Raw genomic sequence first — 25,864 nt, 5'->3', positions numbered from 1 at the left:
AGGCCAACCCCCAGCTCACCACAACCTCCCTTCAGGAAGTTATAGAGAGCTATAAGGTCTCCCCTGAGCCTCCTCTTCTCCAGGCTGAACAATCCCAGTTCCCTCAGCCGCTCCTCATAAGGCCTGTGCTCCAGACCCCTCACCAGCTTCGTAGCCCTCCTCTGAACACGCTCCAGGGCCTCAATGTCTTTCTTGCAGTGAGGGGCCCAAAACTGAACACAGTACTCAAGGTGCGGCCGCACCAATGCCGAGTACAGGGGGACAATTACCTCCCTGTTCCTGCTAGTAACACTGTTTTTGATGCAAGCCAGGATGCCGTTGGCTTTCTTGGCCTCCCGGGCACACAGTCGGCTCATGTTCAGCCGTGCATCAATCAGTACTCCCAGGTCCGTTTCCTCAACACAGTCCTCCAGCCACTCTGTCCCAAGCCTATAGTGTTGCCTGGGGTTGTTGTGACCTCTCATTTGTTTTTCTCTCATTTACCTTTCTATGGACTATATGAGTGAGTTATTCATGCTTATTCTTTCTAGTGTGCCTTCTTTAAGTTTTATTATTAGAAATTCAGTGCTGTGTGCTAGTTGCTGTGATAGCTGCTGATCGCTTTACTTGTTGAACGTGCTGAACTTCCATCACATGCTGTAGTTTTGATTGCTTTATTTATTTATTTATTTATTATTCAGAGCACCTATTTACAGTCAGATATCCAGATCTGTACCTTGCAGATGGCATTCCTCAGCTGTTGTGCTGTCAGTACGTGAGGTTAGGTCTGACTCTGAGATGGGCAAGTGTTATAGAAGGGAAGATCTCAAAGCAGAAAGATATCATGCATTATATCTGTCCATCTTTACCTCAGGAAAAAACATTTGGGTTTAACAAGTAAAGCCACATATATATATTTTTTTCCCTTCAGCACTGTTTATTTCCAGAGTGTTCACTCTACCAGCAGTGAAGACAACTTTGAAGTAAAGAATTGTCGGTTTTCTGTGTCCTCAGGCCTTTATCTGGCAAACACAACAGCAGATAGGAACACTGGCTTCCTTAAAACTAGCTTATCTGCGTTTTCTGTTATGAAGCCAAGATTTTCTGTTACTTCAGAACAAGTTTGCCGAGCTCGCCCAGCACTTTATCAGTGTGCAAATGTTGTTTATGTAACTTGAAAGAACGTTGCAAAGTGGAAGTAGCATCTTTCTTACAATGTTCTGATTCAGTGTTTTCTGTTTAGAAACTTGATAGAAATTTTGTGGCACAGCTAATGGTCCCTACCTTCAGAGAGGGATGAATCATACAGCTCCCTTTGATTAAGCTGCACTCTCTGGTTTGCTAACAACCAAAAAATGTAATGTGTCTTTGTAACATATGCATCGTAACAAAGCACAGTACTTTTGTAAGCTTAATCACTGGAAAGAAAAGCTTAGAATTATAGCCCTAGTTTACTAAACCATACCTTGTAATCATGGTCAAAGTGAGTTCTTGAAACACCCATGCTGGAAGATTCAACTGCTGTGTGTGTTATCAGTAAGATGCTGATACTGAAGACACTAAGTATATTGTGTGTCTAAAAGAAGAAGAAGCAGCAGATCTCTATTTTGGACTCAAGTAGATTCTAGACCGGCCTTATTTCTTTTTGTTAGACTTTCTCTTGAGTAACTCCTTGGATGGCTCAAGCTATTGTTGAAATGTCCTGCGAGTCCTCTGCATGGTGTTCAGTAATTCTGCTACTGAATAACTGGAAACTTGTTATAACAGAAACTGAAAGTTGGGTGTGCACACACAGGCTAAGCCTCAGAAACTGCTAGCTGGCATTTGTGAAATTCTGCTGGATTTCCTTTCAATCTTTGGTATTGGCTTTTTGTTCTGTTCTTTGTTTCTCCTCCTGATATTGGCAGCGTAGTGCGGTCCTGCTGGTCTGAGTATGGGCTGGGGCTTATTTGAATTACAGATTTTTGTCCTGGTCTAGCTAGATACACTCTGTTTTCCTGTCTTTATAATGGAATGTGATTTCCTTTGAAATCAGAATAGTAGTACTGTAAGAGCTATGAATAATAAGTTTAAATGTACAGCTTCCAAAGGGTTGTCAAAGAGATTAGCTTTTTAACCTCCTCAGTACTGTAAGAAAACCCATTTCTATTAGAGGATAGCTGTTCATGTCAACCTTAATTTATGTTCTTTCAGGTAACAACGCATCCTCTTTTATATTTACAGTCTGTCTACTGTCAGTCTTGACAGTAAAGCGCAGGTCTGCAAACAGTGAGGTTTCACAGTATATGAATTTCACCGTGGGCATGTGTTGTCACTGACACCAGCAAAGAGTGGGAAGTGCACTGCAATTTTTTTCTGCTTTCAGAACATTATGTATTTTCAGTGGCACTGCACTTCTGAAACTTCTTTATTTTATTTGTTTATTTTTTAATGATAACCCATTGAATGTCATTAATCTCTCAGAGAAGCTCTCTGCTGAATGATAGTGCGGTGCGTCTTCTGGCAACTTTGCTGCTGTGAAAAAATGATGATTTCTACAGTAAGGATTTCCTTATGAAACAAGTTTCAGTTCACTGTAAACTCTGATAAATAGTAACTTCTAATGGAAAATGGTTGCTGAAATAGCTGCTACATTTTAATGATCAAACCTTATTTTTTCTAGGAACTAAAACAGGTATCTATATATTTTTCAGACGCTGCCAGAAGCATCCATATCCAGCTATGCGACAAACCTAAAAGACAAGAGTGCTCTGATTTCATCTCTTTACAAAGTAATTCAGGAGCCACAAAGTGAAGTGAGTGTCTCTCATAATGTCCGATGTAACACCAGCAGAATAGAGTAAAACCTTGCACACTGATTAACTGTGTTCTATGTGAAATAGATAATCCTGTTCTAACTACATAAACCACATGGAGAGTCTTCATTGCGATGTTTTCCTTTTAACTAGATTGGAATGTGTTCTTAGCAAGAGTATAGTATTATGGAAACGATTTGTAGATCTGTTTCTTACTTGCTGACTGTAACTGATCTTGTAGATCGTAGTCAGGATCTGTGTATGGAAATGAGAAATATGTTAAGGAATTGAAAAGATGTTTGACTGAATTATTTTTGTGATTCACCGTAACTTGAATGTGAATCTGTAGCTACCAGAAGCTTGTCTGTTTATGAGTCAAGAGATAAATGTTAGGTAGTTTTGCATTCCTTTTACATTATTGCTTTGAATGTAGGGCTTTCTGCCTTTTTGCCATCATTACAGCACTGAACTCTGACTTGCTTAGAAATTTTGAGGTGGAATGGGGCAGGTTTGCATTGTACCCACATAGAGAATTGTTCGTGTACCAGGACTGTACTTCTTTTGAAATGTCTAGGTGAGAACAGAACATCCCTAATTGATGTTAGTTGTATCCTGGTCACGCTTTCCACCATCTGAAAAACCTTTGTGTGTTATTGTTGTTGAAACTACATGGAGTCCTCATGCATCTTCTGGGAAAGAAGCAGCATAAGGAACCTCTCCAAAGCTGAGATAATGCCAATGGTGGGCAGAGGGTAAAATGCTTTCAGTGTTTGTACATTTTTAGAGAGGATGCTGGTACAGAAATACAGGTTGTACAGCAGAGAAGAAATGTCATTTTACTTTTCTGTGCTGCTCAGGAAGGCATTCTGAGTCATTTCAAATACTGAGTCAGGCTTGCCTGGTCTTCAGAATGCATATCAATGTGTAAATTAACGCGATGAGTCTCCCTGTTGATAGCCAAACTGATACTTTCGTGTTCTGTAATTTATTACAACTAATGGCTATCACTAGTTTTGTCACGGACTGATGCAAGATTGTTGCTAAGCCATGAAATTCCTGCTCAAAGAGCTGATTTTGGGGGGGCTAAGTATTGAAGATTCCCCTGTTAATTCAATCTGGAGATTGAAGTGCCAATGCTGACAGTGCTCCTAACATTTTCATTTGTGCTGCGCTTACTGCCCGGATCATTGTGGGATGGGCTGCTTGGAGCTTTCCACACAGAGGAAATACTTCTATACTAGTAATTCTTTCTGGTTTTTGGGATTCATTACCTGCGTTGTGTATTTGTTTTCCATATACTTTGTTTGCAGTTCTGAAAATGTAGAGTTTGGTGAGCGAAATGAACTACTTGTGTTTGCTATTCCAAGAAACAGCAGTTTCATAGTAGCTTTGTTAGCAAAGGCTTTATCAGTTACTTAGAGGTTACTGGCCCACTGGTGTGGAAAATGTAATTTAGTAGAAGAAGAGCCTTCAGTAGATGTGAAGATTTAAAGGACTTTTCTCGAGTGTCTGCTCAGTTAAATTCAGTGGCAAGCTTTTTATTTCTGAAAGGTTTTGTTTCTTCACAAATCTGAGATTGTTTAATTGTGTACTTCGAGCTCTACTGCTGTTCTTTCAGATAGCAGCCATTCAGGTATTTGCATTAGGAAATACAAGTATTTGAAATAGTGAATTGAAAAGTCCAGTGTGTCTGGATACAACTTAAAAGGAGGAGGGATGAAATTGCTTCAGTGTTCTTCTGTTCCAGCGTTAAAAGTTTTTATACTTTTTGGAACTGTTTTAGTGTGAAAACATTATCTTGGAACAGCAACAACTTCTGTGTTTTGATATTAGGTTTTAGCATGTGGTGGCATTTCAAGGAAGAAAATCTGTTTTTGTCCTGATTACGCATTGAAACGTGCTGATACAAAGCTGTCTCAGCTGAGATAACGATGTGAACATGGATACCTGTCATAGCTATTTCTGTGCCTTCTAAAGTTCAAGCACATCATTCTGAACTGATACTTTATTAAAGGAAGCATGCAAATTTTGTGAAATATGTAAGCTGAAGATGGAAAGCGCTTGTGCTGGTAAAGTCTTCTAGAAGGATCTTTGATAATCTGCTTCGGGAAGAGACTAGTTGAGCTTGGTATGCTTTTGTTTTGCCTTAGGTTTTCACAATGTTTTGAGCTAAAATGAACAGAAAACATCATCTGCGTGTTACTGGCAGTGAAGTACATATCTGTATCCCTGTCTTTAAGAATTGTCAGGAAGGTGGTGGATAATACCTTCCTTTCTGCAGTGCAGTAGCAGTTCTCATGATTACAGTGTCTTAGGGTAGTCTCTAAAACGCATATCTGTTTGATTTTCATTCTGTCACTTTCAGGTTGAAACTACTGGGGATTTTGTGTAGAAACACATTTCAATCTATTACTATCCTTAACGTTCCTGGTATTTAAATTAATTTAGAGACTGTTTCTGTGAGTCATATAAATGAACCATTAAGAGATGTTAAGCCTCCGAGGAAAGAAACAAAGCAGCAAAACTAATCCTTCAGATGTGTTGCATTTAAATCCAGTCATTGAGATTTGCATTTGGAGGGTGTCACGTTTTGTGTAATGATTTTTAATACAGTAGCTGAGGTTGAGGAATTGAATTCTAGGAAGCTGGAATCTCAGATTTCGGTTTCTAAAGTTTGCAAGTATAAGGGCATCTACTACCAGGATTCTTTTAAAGGAGCAGTTTCTCAATCGAGTGTTCTCCTATTTGTTACTGCTTAAAGCCATTTAATTTAGAATGTTTAGTTAAACATCCGATTCCACTTTTTATTAGGGACATTTTAAGGAAAACAAAGAACGAATCCCCTAACAGTTGCAAATTCTTATGGGCAATTTGCCATGTTTGATGTCAAAAAGCATTTTGGACTTTTTGATTTTTATATTGACTAAGGCTTCAGTGTCCAGTGCTGCTCACTTTGAAAGTGTCTGCTTTTGTGCACAGTCCTTACCTCCATGTAGTGACACGTGGTTAACACTGCATAGTGACCTTTAGCAGAGGCTTCCTTTTTGTCTTAACACCCTATGAATACACTGAAGCCTACGGAGGAGTGGAAGGATTTAGTTTATTTGCTGTACCCAAACTTGTTGTAGTGCTTTGAGCTCTTCTCAGTTACAGAGTAAAGCTTTACTTTTATGTGTTTGCTGTTGGAGCTCTAGAATAACGAGGCCTTTTGGACTGCTATTTATTTATTTATTTAATGTAGATGATGTATTGGGGTCATGGTATGAGATACAGCTCTAGTAAGCATCCTTTACTTCTTTAAGCCTGAGAGGCTAAAGGAAGAGAGCTAAAAATGGAGGGGGATGGAACCGTTGCAACAGTATTTCTGTTGTGATAGAAGGCTATACTCTTGTATCACCAAAAATGTAAAAGACTGAAATTGTTCAAGGTGACTTGGGGTAGTTAGCAGGCTGATCACTCCCTGCTAGCTACAGTGTAACATCTATCAGCCTTTCCTACTGTGTGATTATATTTCTACACAAAGTTGCAGTTACTTGTAAGGTTTTTACTCATTAACAATTGTAATCTCATGGTAATTTCAGCTTCTGGAGCCAGTCTGCCATCAGCTCTTTGAGTTCTATCGAAGTGGCGAGGAGCAATTACTACGATTCACGCTGCAGTTTCTGCCCGAGCTGATGTGGTGCTACCTTGCTGTCTCAGCCAGCAGAGATTTGCAGAGCAGTGGATGTATAGAAGCCCTTCTCCTAGGAGTGTATAACTTGGTTTGTATTCACACCTAATTATTCAGGCCTAAAAATATTAGTGTCCTTTTGAGGGGATACTGGAAAGTGTTTATGGGGAAATGTTAAACTCTCTTATTTCAGAACTGAAAGCAAGTGATTGAGTGTCGTACTTTTCTCTCTTTAAATTTATGTTCAAGTTGGAAATCTGTAATGTGAACTTGAAAAGGATTCCTCTTCAGTTCTTGCTTTCATTAATTCTTGGTATGGCAATTAAATCTGCATTTTGCTGGAGTGCCTTTATAGGTGCTACATTTGAAGTTGCTGCCTGTGCTTTCTGTGGTATTCTGACCATCTTGACTAGAGATCACACATAAAGGCACTTTCAACAAATTCTTAGTACTTGATGGTTGAACAGATTGCTCACTTCAGAAAATAAAAGTCTTCTGTTTTGTAATAACCTTGACGTTTTTGTATATTTTGCATGAAAATATACTGTTTGCTGTTAAATTAATCCTTTGAAAAGCAGAATTCTGAGGGAACCTTAAAGAGCATCATATTTTAGCTGTTAAAGGCAAAATGCAATTAGTCTGTGCTAGGAGACGCTTTACTGAAACTCCTTTCTAATCTCTGCCTTTGGATAAGTGAAATCTGTTGCTGAAATTTAAAATTAAAGGCTGTGTGTTTTTTGTTAGGTCTGCTTCAGAAGTTGTTGCTGAAGGTTTTGATCCAGAGTACTTCAGTGCTCTCCTGTGAAATGTAGTCCCTTCTTTGTTGTTTGTTTGCCTAACTCATTAGCTTTCTGCTAACTTAAAGATGCGAGAGGCCTGCCAATGGTACCACTCTAATGATATACTGCAGGCAGGTATCCTCTGTCTGGTTTCTGTAGAACAGTATAACCCTTTTGGTGTTTTGTTGTTTTCTGCCTTTTTCAGGAGATAGTTGACAAAGAGGGACACAGCAAAGTGCTGAGTTTCACGATTCCATCGTTGTCCAAACCTTCAGTGTATCATGAAGTAAGTGACGCTTACAGCATAAAGTTGTCACTGATTGTGAAAGGCGGTGTGGTACTGGGGCCTGTGAGTGAAGAATGAAAGTGAAAATTAGTCTTTTGCATTTTGCATGACGTAGTAACACGTTTCTCAGTCTACTCATTACTGCTAACTGGTCTTTGAGACCATTAGAAGACTCAGTAGTCATAACTTGATGATATGCATGTACCAAATGTATTTTTTTGTCCTGTTCTGAAACCTCGTGTTTTACTTATTGTGAAGTGATTTCTTAAGTCGAAGGTATCCAGGCATTCAGATAAAATTGATGTAGAAATATGATGATGTTGATCTCTTGCCTATTTTTATTTGCATTGTAGCAAGACTTCAGGTTGGATGTGTTTTAAATATATTTTTTTTCCCCTGTAGCCTTCCAGTATTGGCTCCATGGCTCTTACTGAAGGAGCTTTATCCCAGCATGGTTTGTCCAGGGTTGTGTATAGTGGACCTCATCCTCAGAGGGAGATGTTGACAGCACAGAACAGGTGAAATTGTACAACAGGGTTTATCTTGATAATCCTTGAAGAATCTTCTAAGAATGTTTAATAATTGTAGACAGAAGCTGTATGAGTGTGTGCCTTTTTTTCTTTCAATTGTTTTATTATGTGCGTTAAGTTTATATGCAGGATACATCGGAAAAGGAAAGGATTGCAGTCCCAAGTCATTGATCAATAATTTTATTGAATTAAACCAAGTTTGTTTAAATAACCCTTGCAAATTTCTCTGCATAACAGTTTTACTTGTTAAAAAAAATGAATGTAAAATTGGTAATATAATCTGATGTTTTCTATAAACTCCAGGTTCGAAGTGTTGACTTTCCTTCTGCTCTGCTACAATGCTGCCTTAAGCTACATGCCCGCAGTTTCTCTTCAGTCATTGTGTCAGATTTGCTCAAGGTAACTTCTGTAGGCTGATTATACTTGAAGTGGTATCAAGTCGAAATGCAATTTGTTTGAACTTAGCAAACAACAACAAAAAAATCCTTTTATCCCCACGAGTTGCTTGCAAACTTGATTTTTCTTAAAAAAAAAAGTATAGCTGCATTACTTATCTTAAAGTATCTCTTAATCAGCTGTGGACTGAGATCCCAAAATTGGAGAAGCAACGATGTGATTTATAAGCAGTGCTGTAAACTGGAGAAAGAAATCAAATCCAAGAAATTATGTTTCTATTGAAGTAGTTCTTGGTGTTTTATCCAAGTAAATCAGATCTTAACCAAATCTTGGTTAACCTTGCATTGCTTACTAAACATTTGGATGCTGTACAAGTTGAAACACAGTTGAAAATATAGTAGACGCTAAAACTAGAGGGATGCTCATTCCTACAGATATTTTGGATATTCCCTAAATCTGGTATACCAATAACTAAAAAGGCAAAGCTGAGGCATTCTTTTCTCTCTCTCTTTTTTTCTATAAGAAGAAGGACTGGTAGTCAACTTGTCCCTCCAGAATTTTGGAAGTTGACATTGAATCGGGGAAATTAGAACGTTCTTGTTAACCCAGGCAACTGAGGAGAGGGACCCAGAAATCAACCTAAAGCAGCTTTTTGCCAGTAGTAGCTCTGAGATTCTAGATTCCTCATACAAGCAAACAAACAGAAACATCCACAAAAACAAATGAGTAATGGGTGCTTGCTTTTTCTTGTTTTGTTGTTTTGAATTAGTCTTAGTAGAAGATGCATTGCAGAATAGAGAAGGAGAGGGGAAAAAAAGCACCGTAATTTAGTTGCAAAGTTGTTATTCATTAAAAAGAAAAGAAAAAAAAGAGGGGAGGTCCTGAAAGCTCTGTTGCAGCTGTAATTTGAACATTAAGAGGCAATACCACCTTAATCTGTTTTTTGCTGGGGGCCATAAATAAAATCTATAATTTTTTTTTCCTGTTAAATTTTCTTAAATACCATTAATATTTTTGTCTACTCTGCAGTAAATGCTTTTAATTGAGAACAGCTTTAATGGCAGTTTTCAATGTTCAACTGTGACAATAATGTAACTTTGTCATCTAGGGTATCTCTATTTTGAAGGATTTGAACTCTGCCAGTAGAGGGCATACCCTTCTTCCACAATGAGAAATGATCTGCTTTAGCGCTCAGTTGTAGATGAACGCTGTCCTTGGGTCTACTGCTGTTAAAACACGCACTAAACATCTGTACTAGTGGTGTTCTATAGAGAGATGGTTCTTCATTATTTACGAGTGACAAATGCTTTATTTCTTTAGAATTTGTGTCTGCGGATATCCTCGCCAACAAGTGAGAAAGTATAAGGGAGTAAACAGCAGGATTCCAGTTTCATCTGAATTCATGGTACAAATGCTGACAGGGATTTATTATGCCTTGTAAGTGAGAGTGTTTAATGTTTTGGTTTTTCTTAATAATTCACACAAAATAATGGAGCACTTAATTTATTAAGTTCATTTAGGCATGCTACCTTTGAAGTGTTTTGTTTTCTGCTGGACAGATGCTGTGTGTAGCAACGAAGACTTCAGGATTGGAACACAGTTTGCTAACTTGTTAGATTATATTACCTGTGTGATACTGGAGAATGAAGGCTGGGATAAGACTTAATAGTCATAGCTGATGATGTGAAAAAATACCTGAAAATCCTTTTCCAACTGTTGTCTGCTGTCTACATTTTTGACATCAATCTAGTTAAGGAAGAAAGTCTTAGAGTTCTTTCTCTAAAACGTTGAACATCGTCCACCCCTTTGATAGTCACGCTGATGTGTAAAGCTCTTTCATTAACTGAAATAATCAGAGGCTGGTAACATGGGAGTACTCAAAAGGTGCTTTAATATTAAAACCATCCTGTTGAAATTTCAGAATATTTCATTACTAGCTGATCAATAACTACTATGTCACTTTCAAACTGCTTGGAGTTATCAGTGAAAATAAAACTAGTCCCTCCATATGCACTAATTCAGAACAAAAATTTTAAGTAGCATGCTTACTGGTAATGAGCACAAATAGTTTAACTCTCACTTGAGCTCTCAAGGAATACCGAATTCTTGAAAGTCATGACCAAGAGCATTCATCTATTGATACAGGTGATAACTATTATGTATATATTGAACTTTGCAGTTATAATGGAGAATGGGATCTGGCTCGTAAAGCTATGGACGATGTTTTATATAGAGCGCAGCTGGAACTGTATCCAGAACCTCTGCTGGTAGGTGATGTAGCCCAGCATTTTTTTAAATAGAGTCTTTAATTTATTAATTACTTTCTATGAACTTCACACCAGGAACCTAAATCTTATGAGCTCTGTGTGTCTGTGCTGGTGTGAGCGGCTAGATCTGTAAGGATATGTACACGTTTTCAGTATACTTAGTTACTTATTCACTAGGAAAGATGATAAAATGATTTACAGTAGAACGCTTCTAAGACTTGAAAGTGTAATGATGGTGCAGAAGCATTCTGAAGTTCATGTTAAGTAACAGCCGTGTCATTAAGCTGGAGACTCCCTTTTAAATAAAGGTCTTAAGTACAAATTAATTTTAAAAGCTAATCGCACCCTACACTCTTTATAACTTGTGCCAAATGCTAATGTGTTTACTTGACCTTAAATTGGAGTTGTATGCAGTAAACTTCATGGACTACTAAGGATCCTGTGATAGAATTATTTTTGAAAACTTCAACCTTTATGTTAAGAACTTAACTGCATTTTGTTCTGCTCTAGGTTGCTAATGCAATAAAAGCTTCACTACCTCAGGGTGCCATGAAGTCCAGTAAAGAAGGTACAAAATGCATTCAGGTTGAAATTACACCTACTTCATCCAGGATATCAAGAAATGCTGTGACTAGCATGTCTATCCGAGGGCACAGATGGAAAAGACACGGTAAGAGACACAATTGACAATGATTTCTTAACTTCTTACACTTGTTCAAAATATTATTGAGGGTTTTGTCTTTGCGCATTGCCATTGTTAATGAAAATGCCTTTAGTGAACTGACATTATATATTTATTCTTAAAATTATATGATTTCTCTTAAACGTACGTTATTAATGTGGGTCTGGAACAGTGTGAAGATGCTACATACTAGATGAAATATGTCACAGTTGGACATTGGTGCTACTCAGTTGCTACTGATAAGCAAGTGGCTGGTAGCTTGGAGCTTTTTATAACTGGTAAATTAGAATATTAGTGGATCAGAAAGTATATTCTCTATTTTTTCAATCCTGTTTTATTTTTCTCTTTTAATGAAATACCTTTTTGTTAAAGGTTGCTGTACAATGTTTTAGGTTCTTTAAAGAGACTTATGTTCCTGTTCTCTTTTGTAAAGTGGTATATGGTACCTGAAGCAAAGCAAATATTTAATAAATATACCACAGAGCCTCATTTGTTTTAAGTTATCTAAATAAAAACAATATTTAAGGCTAGAGGGGTAAATTATGACTTTTGGGGCAAACTAGTATAAGGGCTTCAACCAAGTGAAACAGGTCAGTGCTGAGGAGTAGAAAAAAATAGCGCTGAATGTACTGCAGAAGGACAATCAATGTATTCCGCTTTCTCTGCCAGATTCAGGTGGGGGAAGAGCTGCTGAACAACAGATCAAAACTTCCAGTGGCTTGCTGTGCTGTGGTTGTAATTCTGATGAAAGGGAGGAGTGAGCGTAGATAAGTGTTCTTTTAATAGGCTGAATAAAGACTTTAAAACAGTATCATAATGATTTCTATATGATGTGTGCTATATGAATTTTTTGTAGCATATGGACAGTTCGGTTCAAAAAATTATTGCAAAGATCTGTGTTATGAAAATTAAAAAAACACACCAAAAACCACAACTCACCACACAGGGATATTTCAGGTAACTATTGGAGATTATAAATACTTTGGTAAAAGAGAACTTAAAAGGAACGATGAAGATTTCTGAACAGTAATGATACATGCTGGTGTGAGTTCCAACAGTAACCTTCTGAACGTGAGGAAGAGCAAAGGAAGTTAAGATAGTTCTTTTCATTTAAATAAGAACGCTTGATTTATTAAATTCTTAAGCCATTAGGCAAAGATGAGGAGCAGAACATTAGTGTCTTTGATATGAGTGTGGTTCAGTAGTAAGAGTATAAGTCACTTTTGGAATTTCAAGACTGCTAAGGAACGTTTTAGCCTTTACTGTTTGTTTTCCTTTCTTCCTGCTTAAAATATTGAAGGAGGGAATATTGACCTGGTGTCAGGAAACTGTATAGTGGCTCCTAAATGCAGGTATGTCCTTTAAAGCTTGGCAATTTTGCTATTATTTTCAAGTGGTAGATGGGAACACAGATCAGGGATACTGAGTGTTTGCTCATGCAGGAGAATTGAAAGTATTGAAGTTTCCTTTGCTTTTGCATTTACAGAAGAAAATGAAATATGAAAATATCCTAATGGGGATCCATCTTTTTCAGCAAGTATGAGAATCTGAGAGTTTTTACAAAATATTCCTTCTTGGAGGGCCAATACTGAGAGGTCAAGAACCATCGGTTGGGACAAGTGTTCACTATAACTGATAACAGTATGGTGGCAGGGAAATAAGAATATAAGAGAGAACAGGAAAAGATGGTGATAATCTAGTTAGAATGACAGAAGTGAAAGGTTGTGAGTATTTAGGACAGGGACTGAAGATCAAGGAACACCAAGGACTTGTGCTAACAAACCCTTGTCATCATTCTATTTGGGTTACTGAAAAACCTTTGCATTGGTCTAGTGGTACAGGACTTAAAGAGGAAGGAAACAGTTTATGCTAGTTAAAGGGAAGGAAAAAAGCTTGGATAGCTGTTTGTGGCAGTAGTTGGAAATCTGAAGGCTACGTAAATGTTAGATTAAAGGCCAAAACTGAGTCTACTGTATTTCTGACTGATCAGCAAAATCTTCTTGGTTTAAAATGGCAAATGTTTCAAGTATGTAGCACTTAGGCTAGGCTACTCAAAAACTTTATTAGAAAATTCTAAAACAAAAAAAAATGTTGTTTATGACTAGAATAGAAGCCTTTCGAATGAGAATGAAAGGTTTCTGGATTTCACAGTTCCTCATAAAATTCAGTGTCCCACAGTCCCCAGTGAAAGGTGTGGAATAGATCTCCTGGGTAGGTATATAGAAAGAATGATGAGGCTTGTGCTTACAGATGCTTTTTTGAATTAAAATGAATACTGGAGCTGTTAGAAGTAGGCCGACAAACCTTGTACCTCCTGACCCACTGCTCTCTGCCACAGAGAGAAGGTAAGAATCAATTCAGAGATTTCATCATTGTGTTTCAATATAAAATGAGTTACACAAATAGGTTAGGATGCTAGAGGAGGCAGCTGAGAGGTGATTTCTTATGCATTATGTGGACCACGAGAACTCACACAACAAAATTCCCTTTGGGCTGCAAGGGCAGCCATTTTACACCTGTCTATTTGTATAGTATAAAAAGCAAAAGAATCTCAGCTGATCCCATTCCAATTGAGAAGCATATAGGTTGTTTTTACTGTTATTTTATTAGAAATAGCAGTTTATTTCTGAAGTTTTGGGAGCCTGGGTCTTGCTAGCTTCTGTTAGAATGGTAGATTGAAGTCTCTTTTGGGAAAAAATCAACTTAATTTTTAAAGGTATTGTGTCACTTAACAAGATTGTAATTCTTGTTACTCAGAAGGACTTTTTTTTTTTTTCTTTAAATCAAGTTGATATCCTGGATTTGGGCTTCTGACTGTGGTATTATGTGCAAAAGTCATTTGCAAAATGGACCCATTACTCACACATGAATAGAATTCAGAGCTAATTGATATTAGCAACCACTTACCAAGAGATTACTTAGAGCTACTGAATCAGGTTGGCTTGACTTGAATCATACAGCTTAAAGGGGATTTGATCTAATGTTAGTTTTTCATGCCTTATTGTTAGTGTTTTAAAAGAAACACTTTGAGTGACATCCATGTTTCCATTCACGAGTAGCAGCAAAGCAGAGAAATCCATGCAATTTATGTACCTTATGAACATATAAATGTTATTTACAGAAGCTAGGAAAAAAAGAAAGAAAAAATCTGCTAGCAATGCTTTCCTTAGTAATCTAAGATCTCTCCAGCTTCCCCACAAGTAGCTGTTGGGGGGGGGGAAAGCTTGTGTGCATGTAAGGCACGCTCTTAGGGGGCAGACTGATGAAGTGGAGCTGAGCAGATGATGGTGGAACACATAACAAAAGCAAAGATGTTAACTCAAGAATAAAGTCAAGCTAATTTTCCCCACTGCGAGAACTGACTTTGAGGTCGTGCACAAGGCGTAGGAGAAACGTCAGTCTTTGGGTATCTATGGAGAGAATTTCTCTTTAGTTTATTTATTTTGAAACAGTATTGGTATCTGAAATAGTTGCAGCTTCTTTTGGGGAGGGAGTTCTGGAATGAATGTTGGTCTGGGGAGGTAGGAGCTTAATACCCCTGTGAATAATTCAAAATGCTGATGTTGTTATGCAGGAAATGCAGCTCGAGCCTGTGGTGGCTAAAACCAAGTTGCAGTTTACTTATGCAAGAGGTAAATGATAGAGGCAATTGTAGCAGTAAGGTTGAAATCGTTATTAGTCCTTAGCAGCTGGTAAGTGTGAAATGCAAATGTTAAGGTTGGTTGTACTACCCCAAACCTTCAGAAAGCATAACTCCAAATGTGTTTGTTTATTCATGCACTTAGTAGAGAAGGGACTGGCTGCAAGCTCTGTTCTTCCCTCTCCTCACCCTGATTGCCCAGCTGTAAATGAAGTTTCTAGAATAAACTTGTGCATGTGGAGGTCCTGGGAAGTAGCTCTGCTGAAGTAAGGTGCCTCCAAGGGCACTGATGGGAGGAGGAACAGGTTTGGAGATTTGCTGCGGGAGAGGTATAGCTACCCCACCCCTATGTAATGAGGCCATTGAAGCCAGTGAGTGGTGGTCTCCTCACTACCTTTCTGCTCCTATATTTCTAGAGAAACTGCTGTATGTAATTGTATTCTAACATTGCTGTAGTTCACAGAGCTCAGCTGTAACTGTTACTGTGTTACTGATGATAAAAGAACTCTGTGGAAGGGACGACCGCTTAGAAGGGAGAACGATTGAAGCTTTTAATTTGTTTCTTGACAAAGATTAGGAAACCAGTGGCTAACGGCAGCAGCTATTAGTTCCATTTCCATTGGCTAGTGCAACTTGTTAAATGGACACTTTCGTAAGTAGCTGACTGGTCAGTTCTAAAGAATCACGTTAACAAATGTTGACAGGTAAAAGGAGGGATAGCTTATCCATTGGGGGGTGCTGATGTCCGTCCCTGTCAGAATATCTTTCTCTGTCTGGGACTGACTTCTATTCTGTGATGATAGCAGAGAACCAAGGGCTGCATGCAGCATGCTGCCTGGGTGTGCACTGTGCCTGCACAGGGATCCTCAGGGTGGGGGCTGGGGGAGGATCTCCTCCAGATAAAAGAGTATTTCAAAACTGGAATGTTTGAGATGGGGACTTCCCAGTATGTGGGTGGGTGAAGGATGATCATTGGAAGATGGACTCTCACAGTTTAAGAAGAGAATTTCATACTCACTAACATAGCTGATTAACAAGAGGTTAATGTGTGAACATCTGCTTTAATTCATAATGCTTTAATCATCTGTTTCTATTGTTTTTTGTTCCATGATTTGTTTCAGACATCATTTTTGTCTTTTTTTTTTCCTTATCCATCTTTAATTCTAGAACAAGCAGAGAATGGTAATGATGCTACTGAAATGGGCAACTTTATCATACCTGAGATTAGTGTCACAAATGTGTCTGGAGAGAAACCCGGGAATGGGGAAAAAAGCAGAGCACTAGCAGAGAATGATGTTCAGCATATACAGGGAGTACAGGAAACAGCTACAGATCCTAGAACTGACAGCAAATGCATGCCAGAAATCAGGAGGCAAAAATCTGTAAGAAAAATGATGGAGGATGGAATAAACTCATCTGGCAGAGTGCAGTTTTAGCAGACCACTTGTAGCTGCACTCTAAGGTATCGCTGATTGAAAGGGTCACTGCTGCATGTTTGAAGAATTGAAGTATGCAGTTAATATATTGCATGTGTAATAACACAAATGCATGTACTGCACACAGCTCTGTCTGTGCCATGGGCAATGACAATGTATTTACAAGCAGATATATTTAATCTGCAGACCGTATGCTGTGAGACTCAACATTTCCTTGAATTTCCTAAGCATATTCCTTGGATTTATAAAATCCAGTGATGAATACTATGAAAAATCAATCAAAATGGAAGTGAAAATTGTCTCCCTGTATACCTAAAATATTCCGAATTCCATTTGTCGTGGTATACTGGAGATCTCATGTTCCACTGTGCATGAGTTTCCAACTCATGCTATGAGATCTATAGTGCAGAAGGTGACCTTTCAGTACTAAAGCACTCTTGGGTTGCTGAATGAACAGCCGCCATGCTGGGTTTTCTGGGACGTCAATCACAGATCATTCATTATTAACAAGCTTTGCAAGAAATTGTATTGGAGCACTTGCTCAAAATGAGATTTGCACTTTTGTTTGGCATCTTCTAATCTGTTTCTAATCTGCATGAATTAACAGTACTGCATTTTTATTTATTTTTTTTAATCAAAATCACTACAGAATGAAATTGTAGGCATGCTTTTTTGATCTCCTTAATGCAGCATTATTTGCTGGAATTTTATATCCTAATGATTGTTGATTACAAAATGTAATAGGTAAGTTTCGGTCTTCTGTTCTCTGTGCTGTTGCTTTACGGCTTCACGCTTGTGAATATCAAAGTCTAGTAATACATAAAGTTGACAGATGTGAGAAAGGCAAATGTTGATTAATTTTTTTCTTTTTTCTACTACACAGGAAATGCAGATTTAGGAATCGAAGAAGAACTGATAGAAGTATCTGAAACTGATGAAGGGTTTTACTCTAGGGCTGCTTCTAGCACAAGTCAGTCCGCCTTATCTAACAGCAGCAACACGAGCAGTAAGAACCCTCTAGGGAAGAGCCAACGAAGATCTGGAGGAAGCAAAGCTGCAGGAAGAGAAAAAGAAGGAGAAACCTGCAGAGAACACTTGTCACGAAAGCAAACTCAGAGAGCCCTGAGTGAGAACCTAGAGCTTGTCTCTTTGAAGAGACTGACACTGACAACGAGCCAGTCCCTGCCTAAACCTGGTAGCCATAGTTTGGCCAGAACTACCACGACTGTGTTTAGTAAGTCCTTTGAACAGGTCAGTGGTGTCACAGTTGCCAATAATCGTGGAGGTGTATCTGGTACAGAGGCAAACAGGTTCTCAGCTTGCAGTCTCCAGGAGGAAAAACTTATCTATGGAACAGAAAGAACAGACCTCCCAGTATTAAGCAAACAACCTAATCAACAGCGACCTCCTAGTATTAGCATAACTTTGTCAACAGATTGATATTGTTACATTGGCAAAATGAAACGTGGGGTTTTATGCAGATGTTGGAACTGTACCTTAAGCTCTTAATACGTCCTGTGTTACGTCCTTAAATCTCAGACCTGTAAATTCTTATTCTGCTCACATTTGACAGTAGTGGTAAATAGAGTTCTAATTATTCTGCATCAGCTTCTAATAGGTTGGAAAGTTCCTCTTTGACTTCCTGCATTTATCCTCCAGTTGTTTCTACTTCATGCAGAGTTTACATCTTTACCAAATTAACAAATACTATTTGTTTAGCTACTGACCAAGATGTCTGGCTTTTTACAAATGCACTATATGGGAAAGGAGAGATCCTCTATCCCAGATTCTACTTTTCACTACTACTTGGCATACAAAGAACTGCAAGCATCTCTTGTAAGAGGAGCCTTGCAGCATGAGTATGACGTTTTGGAATGGCATTGTAAGAATATGAGCGCTCTTCTGTGAGTTATGAGGAAGGCATACCTATATGTAAGGTTAAAACCAGAAGCGTCAGTTAGTGTTTGATGTTATGGTGGTTTCTGTTAGCATACACTGCGGTGTTCACACTTCTGTACTCCTACATGTGTCTGAGGTAAAGATGCATTTTGTTTTATATTTAAATCTTTGAAACTGGGCCAAATGTCATATGGTAGCAGTACTTGTGGATGGCAGTTCTTGTCACCGACTGTAGTAGTCACTTTTCAGACAAGTGTGACTGACTCTGTTCCTTTCAGTTTCTTAGATGTTGAGCACAAAACTTCTCATGGAAAAGTTGCTGTCATCGGTATTTGTATTATTTACGAGGAAGAGATGTGCTTATGTAGAGGTATCATGCAGAAAATAGGGTACGAACCCTTTGCACTGAATCCAACAATTCAGGAGTGTAACTGCATTCAAGGTGAACTCGTTACTTGAGACTAATAGTACCAAAGGATGTGAACTTTTGGAAACTTGCAAGCACAAAGGGAAATTACAATGTAAATATAACTAGCAACCTAATTGCTAGAGTTTTGTATCTATTATTTTTCTAGTTAGAAACTATCAAAATGTAACATGTTCTAAGTTACCCGACCTGTACGGTGACCTTGTTTGATACTGATTTTTATAAGCTTTGGGCTTTAGTTAAGAGTAAAAATTGAAACTGTTTATGCGGAAATTTGGAGAAGCAAAAAGTCAGTGGCAGTGCTGATCTGATAGGCAGCAAATCATTATGCACGTGGAATCGGGGAGAGGATCTAATGGCTGGTTGTTCCCAGCAGTCCTCATTTCTGCAGCTGGCGATCCTTTGTTGTCAAGGATGTAGAAGGACCTCAGAACAGACCCAAGCACTAACATGAACATTTTGGTAGACTTTCTGATCTGCCTAGAGATGAATGTCGATGTCCCTTTTTAACTTAAACTGAAGCACAAGTAACATTTAAGCAGCTAATGTTATTCAGGTTTATAGTTAACTAGTTAATGAAAAGAGATGAGGAGACGTAGTTGATAGGGGTTTAGTTGTATGGTTCTACTTCTAAGACAGCAAACTAGTTGTGTACATTTCATTATATTCTTCAGCTTGGCGAAGTAGCTGCAGCAGTCTGTGGGTGTTTGTCTTCAGCTGAGTCTGGGTGTAAATGAATATGCCACACTTTCTCACATTCTTCAGCTCATTAGATGACGCTGTTTAGTTTTAGCAATGTAGTATTTCACCTTCTCACAGTGAGATGTCTTCTGAATTGTACATGAAAATTTACATTCCTATCGTACAAACTACAGACTTGTCTTGTTTGGTGTTTAATACTTTGGCCAGTCAAATAAACTGGTAGTTTTTGAAATTAAAATGCTTTTGTAAATATTTAATACGACAGAAAATTTGCCTGTATTGTTGTTACTGGTTTGTTTTTTTTTCAGACTCTGTTGAAATACACATTCTATACTAATGTATTTGTTTCAGATTGACCAATATATCTGGACTAATGTAGGTGTAACGAGAGGCAATAGAAGGGTTTTTCAGGCAGCTGGGAACTGCACAGCACCTACCGAATGTAGCGTTCTTCCTTTCCTGGATGTTTGTGTTGGATCTGATGAAAAACAACCTGCAGAACTCACAGCTGCCACCTGATTTGTTCCTGTGGGGTCGTGTTTACAGAAACACAGCAAATAAAGTTGAAGGCAAAACTGGAATAGGTGGATAAAATTGCAGTTGGCAGATGTGACAGCGCTAATGATTAGTTAGCGCTGAGGAACCAGAAGATTCACGTAATTCTTTTGGTTTGGGTTCATTTAATTCATGACTGTTTCAGATACCTTCAGAGCAGATAGTGTTTCAAGCTGGATGTAGCCACCTCAGCTGCAAGTCATGCCAGTTCTGAAGCATCTAAAATGCCATCGAGTGTGGACACGTAACATGATTGGGATGCTGTTAAGTCAATAAAGTTAATCTATCCTTTCATTTTATACAAATCATGATTCTAACTGTGTTCTCACTTGAACCTGAAGCACAAACTTTGATATAGGATCTATGAAATAGATCCTGGTTGCTACAACCAGGATTACATAAGTCTTCCTGCTTCCTTTAGAAAATGAAGGGAAAATGCCTTGGTACCAGCGGCTGCCACTTCCATACGTCTGTCTTTCTAAGTGTGTATGTTTAAGTCTCTGGAGTGACATAGACAATGAGTGTATCTTTGTCAACAGGCATCACTCCTTGATGCTGATAGTCTCAAGAATTTCTTTACCGATGACAATAGTGCAACTTCCAGTTGTGCTTCTTTCTATTCTTCAGACCTATGAAAAATGCAATGGGGGAAGGAAGGCAGAATTAGTTGTTGTCTGAATGTCTCTGTTCCAGATGTGTTGCGCTGCCTCCAGCAAAGAACTGAGGGGAGGGTGGGACCAGAAACAAAGCTATTAATTTCTTAAGTGTTGAGAGCATTTGATTTTACTGAGCATTATCTGATCATTTTAGACTGATGGAGGAAAGGTATACTAAAGAAGCAGAGCCTTTCTGACAGTCCAACTCGTGGTATTCTATCATTCCATATTGTAGTCTACGCGGCAGTAGGTAGTTCTAATGAATGCACTCCAAATGCCATGCAGAATTGCAACGTTCTGCAGGGAAAAAACGTTATGTAGGAGAATGAATCATCTCAAATTATCATGACAGAAGTTGCCGAATGCTGACATTTACGACTGACCTCCCTGTTTTGAATCAGAGGAAATTGTTTCCAATGACAACTTTGAGCAGCAACGTTTTCAAAGCTGAGTAGAACTGGTTTTGTTTAGCAAATCTATGGCACTTGTGTAAGAACTGTATGGCCTCCAACCACTTGACCAAGAACCGCAATGAGTTTTCTGAAGGGGGAGAAGTACCACTGAATTGTCTTGAATAGCCGACAGATTCGATAAGTACATGAGTACGGAACTTTATGCCGCCCTTCTCTCTCAGTAGGTCTGTGATTTTAGACGTTTCTAACTGAATTATCTGACAACTTTTGTCAGTGTTCGAGGCTTGCAGTGCTGCATATATACAGGTGTATAATGACTACTTATGTAGTTCTAAAACAGCAGATTAGATGTGCACGTTTCACGGTGTCCGCTGAAAGCAGCAGGTGAACTGAAGCTGGACGTTTCTCCACCTGAGAGTCTGGAAGTGCCACACCTCCTCCTCGTTTGGTTTGCTGAGGGACCTTGTTTTGTTCTAGCCATTTCTAGGAAAGGTTTTAACCTCCTCACAGTGTTTTCTGAATTGTACAAGGAAGTTTGCATTCCTATTGTATCAGCTAAAGGCTTGTCTCAGACAAATCAGAACGTGGCTGAAGCTGGAGATCATCTCATGGAGATCATCTCATGGAGATCATCTCATCCATCTGCTCTGCCTCAAGGAGAATCAGCCAAGGCAGGTTGCCCATGGCCATGTGCAGTTTGGTTCTGGACATCTGCAAGGATGGGAACTTCACAACCTCTTGGCATTGCCTGCTGCGGTGTTAGGTCACTTTGTGCTCATTGCCTCTCGCACCTTCCATGGGCACCACATGAAGACTGGATTTCCTAGTGTCATAGGTTACCCTGCAAAACCATGACACCTAGCCCTACCTGTGCACGCTCAAAGGGTCTCTCTGTAGTGTTCCTTGGTCTCCTGCTTCCACCTCGTGTGCTTCCTTTTCATAGGTAAGTAGAGCTGAGAGCCCTATGTCTGTGCATGCAGGCCTGCTGGTTCTGCTTGACTACTTGGGATGAGCCAGTTTGTGAGCCTGGAGGACCCCCCAGCTCTGCTGGGCCCCGCTGGACTGCCTCCCTGTCTCCAAATAGGCAAGGAATGGGGTTGCATCTTGTGCAGAGTTCCTTAGCCTGCCCTTACAGATGTGGTCTCTGGTGCAATGGTGTGGAGAAACCTGTGTGAATGGCAGAGCTTGTCTAAATAGCAGCTGTGGGAATCTTATGCTTTGGGAACACTGTTCGTTTTCTCTCTTCTTTTTTTTCTTTGACACAAATCTTTAACCTGTTGAGTCAAAGAGGCAAAACACAAATTCCCTTTGTGTGAATGGATGAGAAAGGGAATCTCATATTCTTCACGGTTCTGTTGGCCCAGCAATGGTCTAGTAGGGATTCCCAGCCAGGAGTTTTGCTTTCTGAGGTGTAGGGGTTGAGCTCAGGGCTGTGGCTGTCCTATAAGAGAGGGAGAGATCTATGCTCTTAATGTGGTTTCAAGTAGGGATAGTTACTGATTAGCGGAAGAGATTTTGACTCTCCTTTTCCCACAGTGTGGCAGGAAGTACAAAAGAAAACAGTGGTACCCCCAAAGCACAGCTCTTAGCTGGGGGGGATCTAACAGAGAGCCTCTCTGTGGGGCAAAGCGAAGTGGGAGGGAAACCTGCAGGTCGCACAAGCATTAAGTAACCAGCCACAGGACTGGCATTTGTTCAGCACACTCATGTTCTCCCACCCAGAGGCTGCCAGGTAACGACACCTGCCAGTTCTGGTGGGTGGGAGCGTGTCCCTGTGACTGGGGCAACCGCTGCGGCACGAGCCTCTCTGCTGCAGGTGCTGCTTCATCGACTCTAAAATGAGGGCATGTTTAATTGCCCGTTACTCTGAATTTCCTGGGACAAATCTGAATGTAACGGTGCGGAAGGGCTGGTGGAAGCAGGGCCGAGTCACGCAGATAAGCTCTGGGGTTGTTACTTCTCACCTGCTGTGCGGGCTGCATCTGTAACTTGAAATGCCTTCAGCTGTGTAAGCTCTTGTTCTTGCGCTGCTGGTGTGGGAAGCCTCGCTACAGAAGCATTATCATTAACCCTAATGTGAACATTCCTGTGCCTTGGATTGGGCAGAGCTCTGCAGGGAGGGAAGGCAGGAGGCTGTGGGCAGCAACATGGGCTGCAGGGGTAGGTTCAGGGGTCTGGGATGGGACCCAGCATTCAGCCCTCGCAGTCCTCCTGAACCAACGTGCTTTGGCCTCTCTGTGATTACTCCACTGCTTGGTATCATCACCCCAAAGCAAAGGTATGTAGGGATAAATAACCTGAAGAAAGGACTGGGTGATGGTGTTGTGTAGGATCCCCCGCTATTGCCCATCTTTTCCACAGAGGTTGGCATATGGGATGCAGGCAGCAGAGTGATGCAGGCCCTTTGCCCTCAGAGAGTGACAGAGTGTTTTTGTGCTTTCAGAGCTGCGTTGGGTAAAGCTGCTGCGCTGCCTTGCCAGCACAAAAGTGTTTTGATGCACTCTAGTCATTCTGAGATGAATAACTTCTTAAAGATGCCGACAAGATGAGTTACTGGGTAGATCCAAGGCAGTAGATGCCGTAACTTAATTCTAGGCAGAAAGGCAGCGCCTTAGGTGGAAGGATATCCTATTTCAAGATATTAAACTGCTTTAATATATGTTGACATTCAGCACCGCACTCATAATTCCTGTAACTACTTCCTCCTCTACGAAGAGCCAGCACGGTACCGCTCAGCACTGAGGGGCAATTTCGTTTCATGCCTAAAAGAAAGAAGACGTTGCATAAAGCACACTCTGTGCTGAGCTGCGGGGAAAGAGGTGACTGGAGAACAAAACAGGAGCTGTAAGAGCTGCTCTGTCTGGTACGCTTCCTCTGTATCTGTCTCTGCAGGCGGCTTTGAATGAATGAAGAAGCTGAGCAAAACGAGACACAAAGAGGAGAGCTTTGCTGCCGGGAGCCCCAGCTCCTTCCCTTTAGGCTTTGTGCTGAGTCTGCTTCCTGGGGGCATCCTGGGCTCTGGGCTGCGCAGTGGGAACCAGCAGGGAATCAATGTGGGGGTGGCTGCGGGCAGCGCCCTGGCCGTGTTCTGTTCTGTGTGCTTGAACATCGATGGTTTTCTTGTCACTTCCTTGAGTTTTCTCGATGGAAGACAAATTGTATCAATAACTGTAGATCCTTATCGCTTATGGAAGCTGTTGGACAAAATGTCCCTGGGGAAAATAAAATAACAAAAAGAACAGAAGGGGAGGAGCAGGAAAAGGGGACCGAGATCACTAAACGCAGGGAAATGTTTACCAGGAGATTGTCATTGCCACCCAGTGGTCGCTCAGTGCAGTGATGCACATCCAAAGGCTGAAGCGTGGCGCTCAGGGCACCGCTCAGTACTGCCGCTCTGCAGGGGCTGGGCACTGCATGCCCAAGTGTGCCCCAGGGGGACCTCATGGCTTCAGAGGGGTGGCAGGACTGCAGCCGACCCTTATGCCGTGGAGAAGAACTCCGTGAATCACAAGGTCCAGGGCTCATCTCCTGGCAGCTTTTAATGATCACAATGGACTAAATTTCTGTGAGCCTTCAGCAGTAACAAAAGCCTCCACGCTGTCTGTGTGCTATGAGGATGTGCTTGCAGTGAGCTTTCATTTACTTATTCGTTGCAGTTTTCCTTATCCGGGCCTGCACTGTGAAGCAGGACAGCAGGGCTGCACACTGAAGTTTATTGATGCCTTTAAACTAAAAGAGGGGAGATTTAGGTGAGATGTTATATAGGAAGTGACTGAACCGCCTTAAAAAGAACAACAAAAAACAACTCCTACATGGAATTATTTGGAATCCTAGAATGGCCTGTGTTGAAAAGGACCACAGTTATCATCGAGTTTCAACCCCCTGCTATGTGCAGGGTCACCAACACCAGACCAGGCTGCCCAGAGCCACATCCAGCCTGGCCTTGAATGCCTCCAGAGATGGAGCATCCACAGCCTCCTTGGGCAACCTGTGCCAGTGCGTCACCACATCCTGAGTGAAAAACTTCCTCCTAATTTCCAACCTAAATCTCCCGTCTCAGTTTAAAACCATTCCCCCTTGTCCTGTCACTATCCGTCCTCATAAACAGCTGTTCCCACTCCTGTTTATACGCTCCCTTCAAGTACTGGGAGGCCACAATGAGGTCTCCCCAGAGCCTTCTCTTTTACAAGCTAAATAAGCCCCACTCCCTCATCTTTTCTTCATAGGAGACATGCTCCAGCCCTCTGATCATCTTAGTGGCCCTCCTAATACCTGACAAAAGAGAAATACTGGTCAGCTACTTAATAAAACTGACAAATCTTAACTTTTTATAGGACACTCCATTTGTGGGATTATAGCTTTGCCGTCATACAGCAATTACAGAGCTTGCAGAGAAGGAAACTCATCCCAAGTGCACTGAGTGTGTTATACATGAAAGGCTGCTCTGCCTACCAATGTGAACAGGTGTATGCAGACGTGTGGCCATGTAGCTCACGTTGGTTGGCTCCACACTGGATGCCATACATAAATGTGATATTTTGTGGCGACAAGAAAACTATTATTAGTGCAGTGTGTCAGACTGCACGCTGTGGGCAGAGTGTTTGATGAGCTTCATTCCCTGCTGTCTTGAATAAAAACTGGCGAGCAGTGTGAGGCATTCTGTCAAGCAGGGGAGACCCGATAACAGTTAGTTGTTAGGTGGGGAATTGTCCCTCTGCCTTGAGTTAGAGGTGAAAACGCATCACTGCCACA

At 40.3% G+C, this 25,864-nt stretch overlaps 1 protein-coding gene across 3 annotated transcripts in view; it reads left to right on the top strand.

Moving 5' to 3' along the window:
* HYCC1 (hyccin PI4KA lipid kinase complex subunit 1) overlaps positions 1 to 20,346 on the top strand; it is a 38,660-nt gene extending 18,314 nt beyond the window's left edge. The window contains exons 4-13 of one of the 3 annotated variants that reach the window (XM_072329740.1): positions 2,673 to 2,774; positions 6,356 to 6,535; positions 7,429 to 7,509; positions 7,912 to 8,027; positions 8,343 to 8,438; positions 9,756 to 9,872; positions 10,615 to 10,702; positions 11,213 to 11,372; positions 16,192 to 16,486; positions 17,344 to 19,722. In XM_072329740.1, coding sequence (XP_072185841.1) covers positions 2,673 to 2,774; positions 6,356 to 6,535; positions 7,429 to 7,509; positions 7,912 to 8,027; positions 8,343 to 8,438; positions 9,756 to 9,872; positions 10,615 to 10,702; positions 11,213 to 11,372; positions 16,192 to 16,460 — 1,209 coding nt within the window. In that variant the 3' untranslated portion in view covers positions 16,461 to 16,486; positions 17,344 to 19,722. Of the gene's footprint in view, positions 1 to 2,672; positions 2,775 to 6,355; positions 6,536 to 7,428; positions 7,510 to 7,911; positions 8,028 to 8,342; positions 8,439 to 9,755; positions 9,873 to 10,614; positions 10,703 to 11,212; positions 11,373 to 16,191; positions 16,487 to 17,343 lie in introns of all 3 variants that reach the window. The other 2 variants (XM_072329738.1, XM_072329739.1) reach the window with 2 other exon arrangements.
* The last annotated feature ends 5,518 nt before the right edge of the window (positions 20,347 to 25,864 follow it).

Source organism: Excalfactoria chinensis, chromosome 2 (assembly GCF_039878825.1).
Source record: "Excalfactoria chinensis isolate bCotChi1 chromosome 2, bCotChi1.hap2, whole genome shotgun sequence".
Lineage (NCBI taxonomy): Eukaryota > Metazoa > Chordata > Aves > Galliformes > Phasianidae > Excalfactoria > Excalfactoria chinensis.
This window is presented reverse-complemented; position numbering and strand designations above follow the sequence as displayed.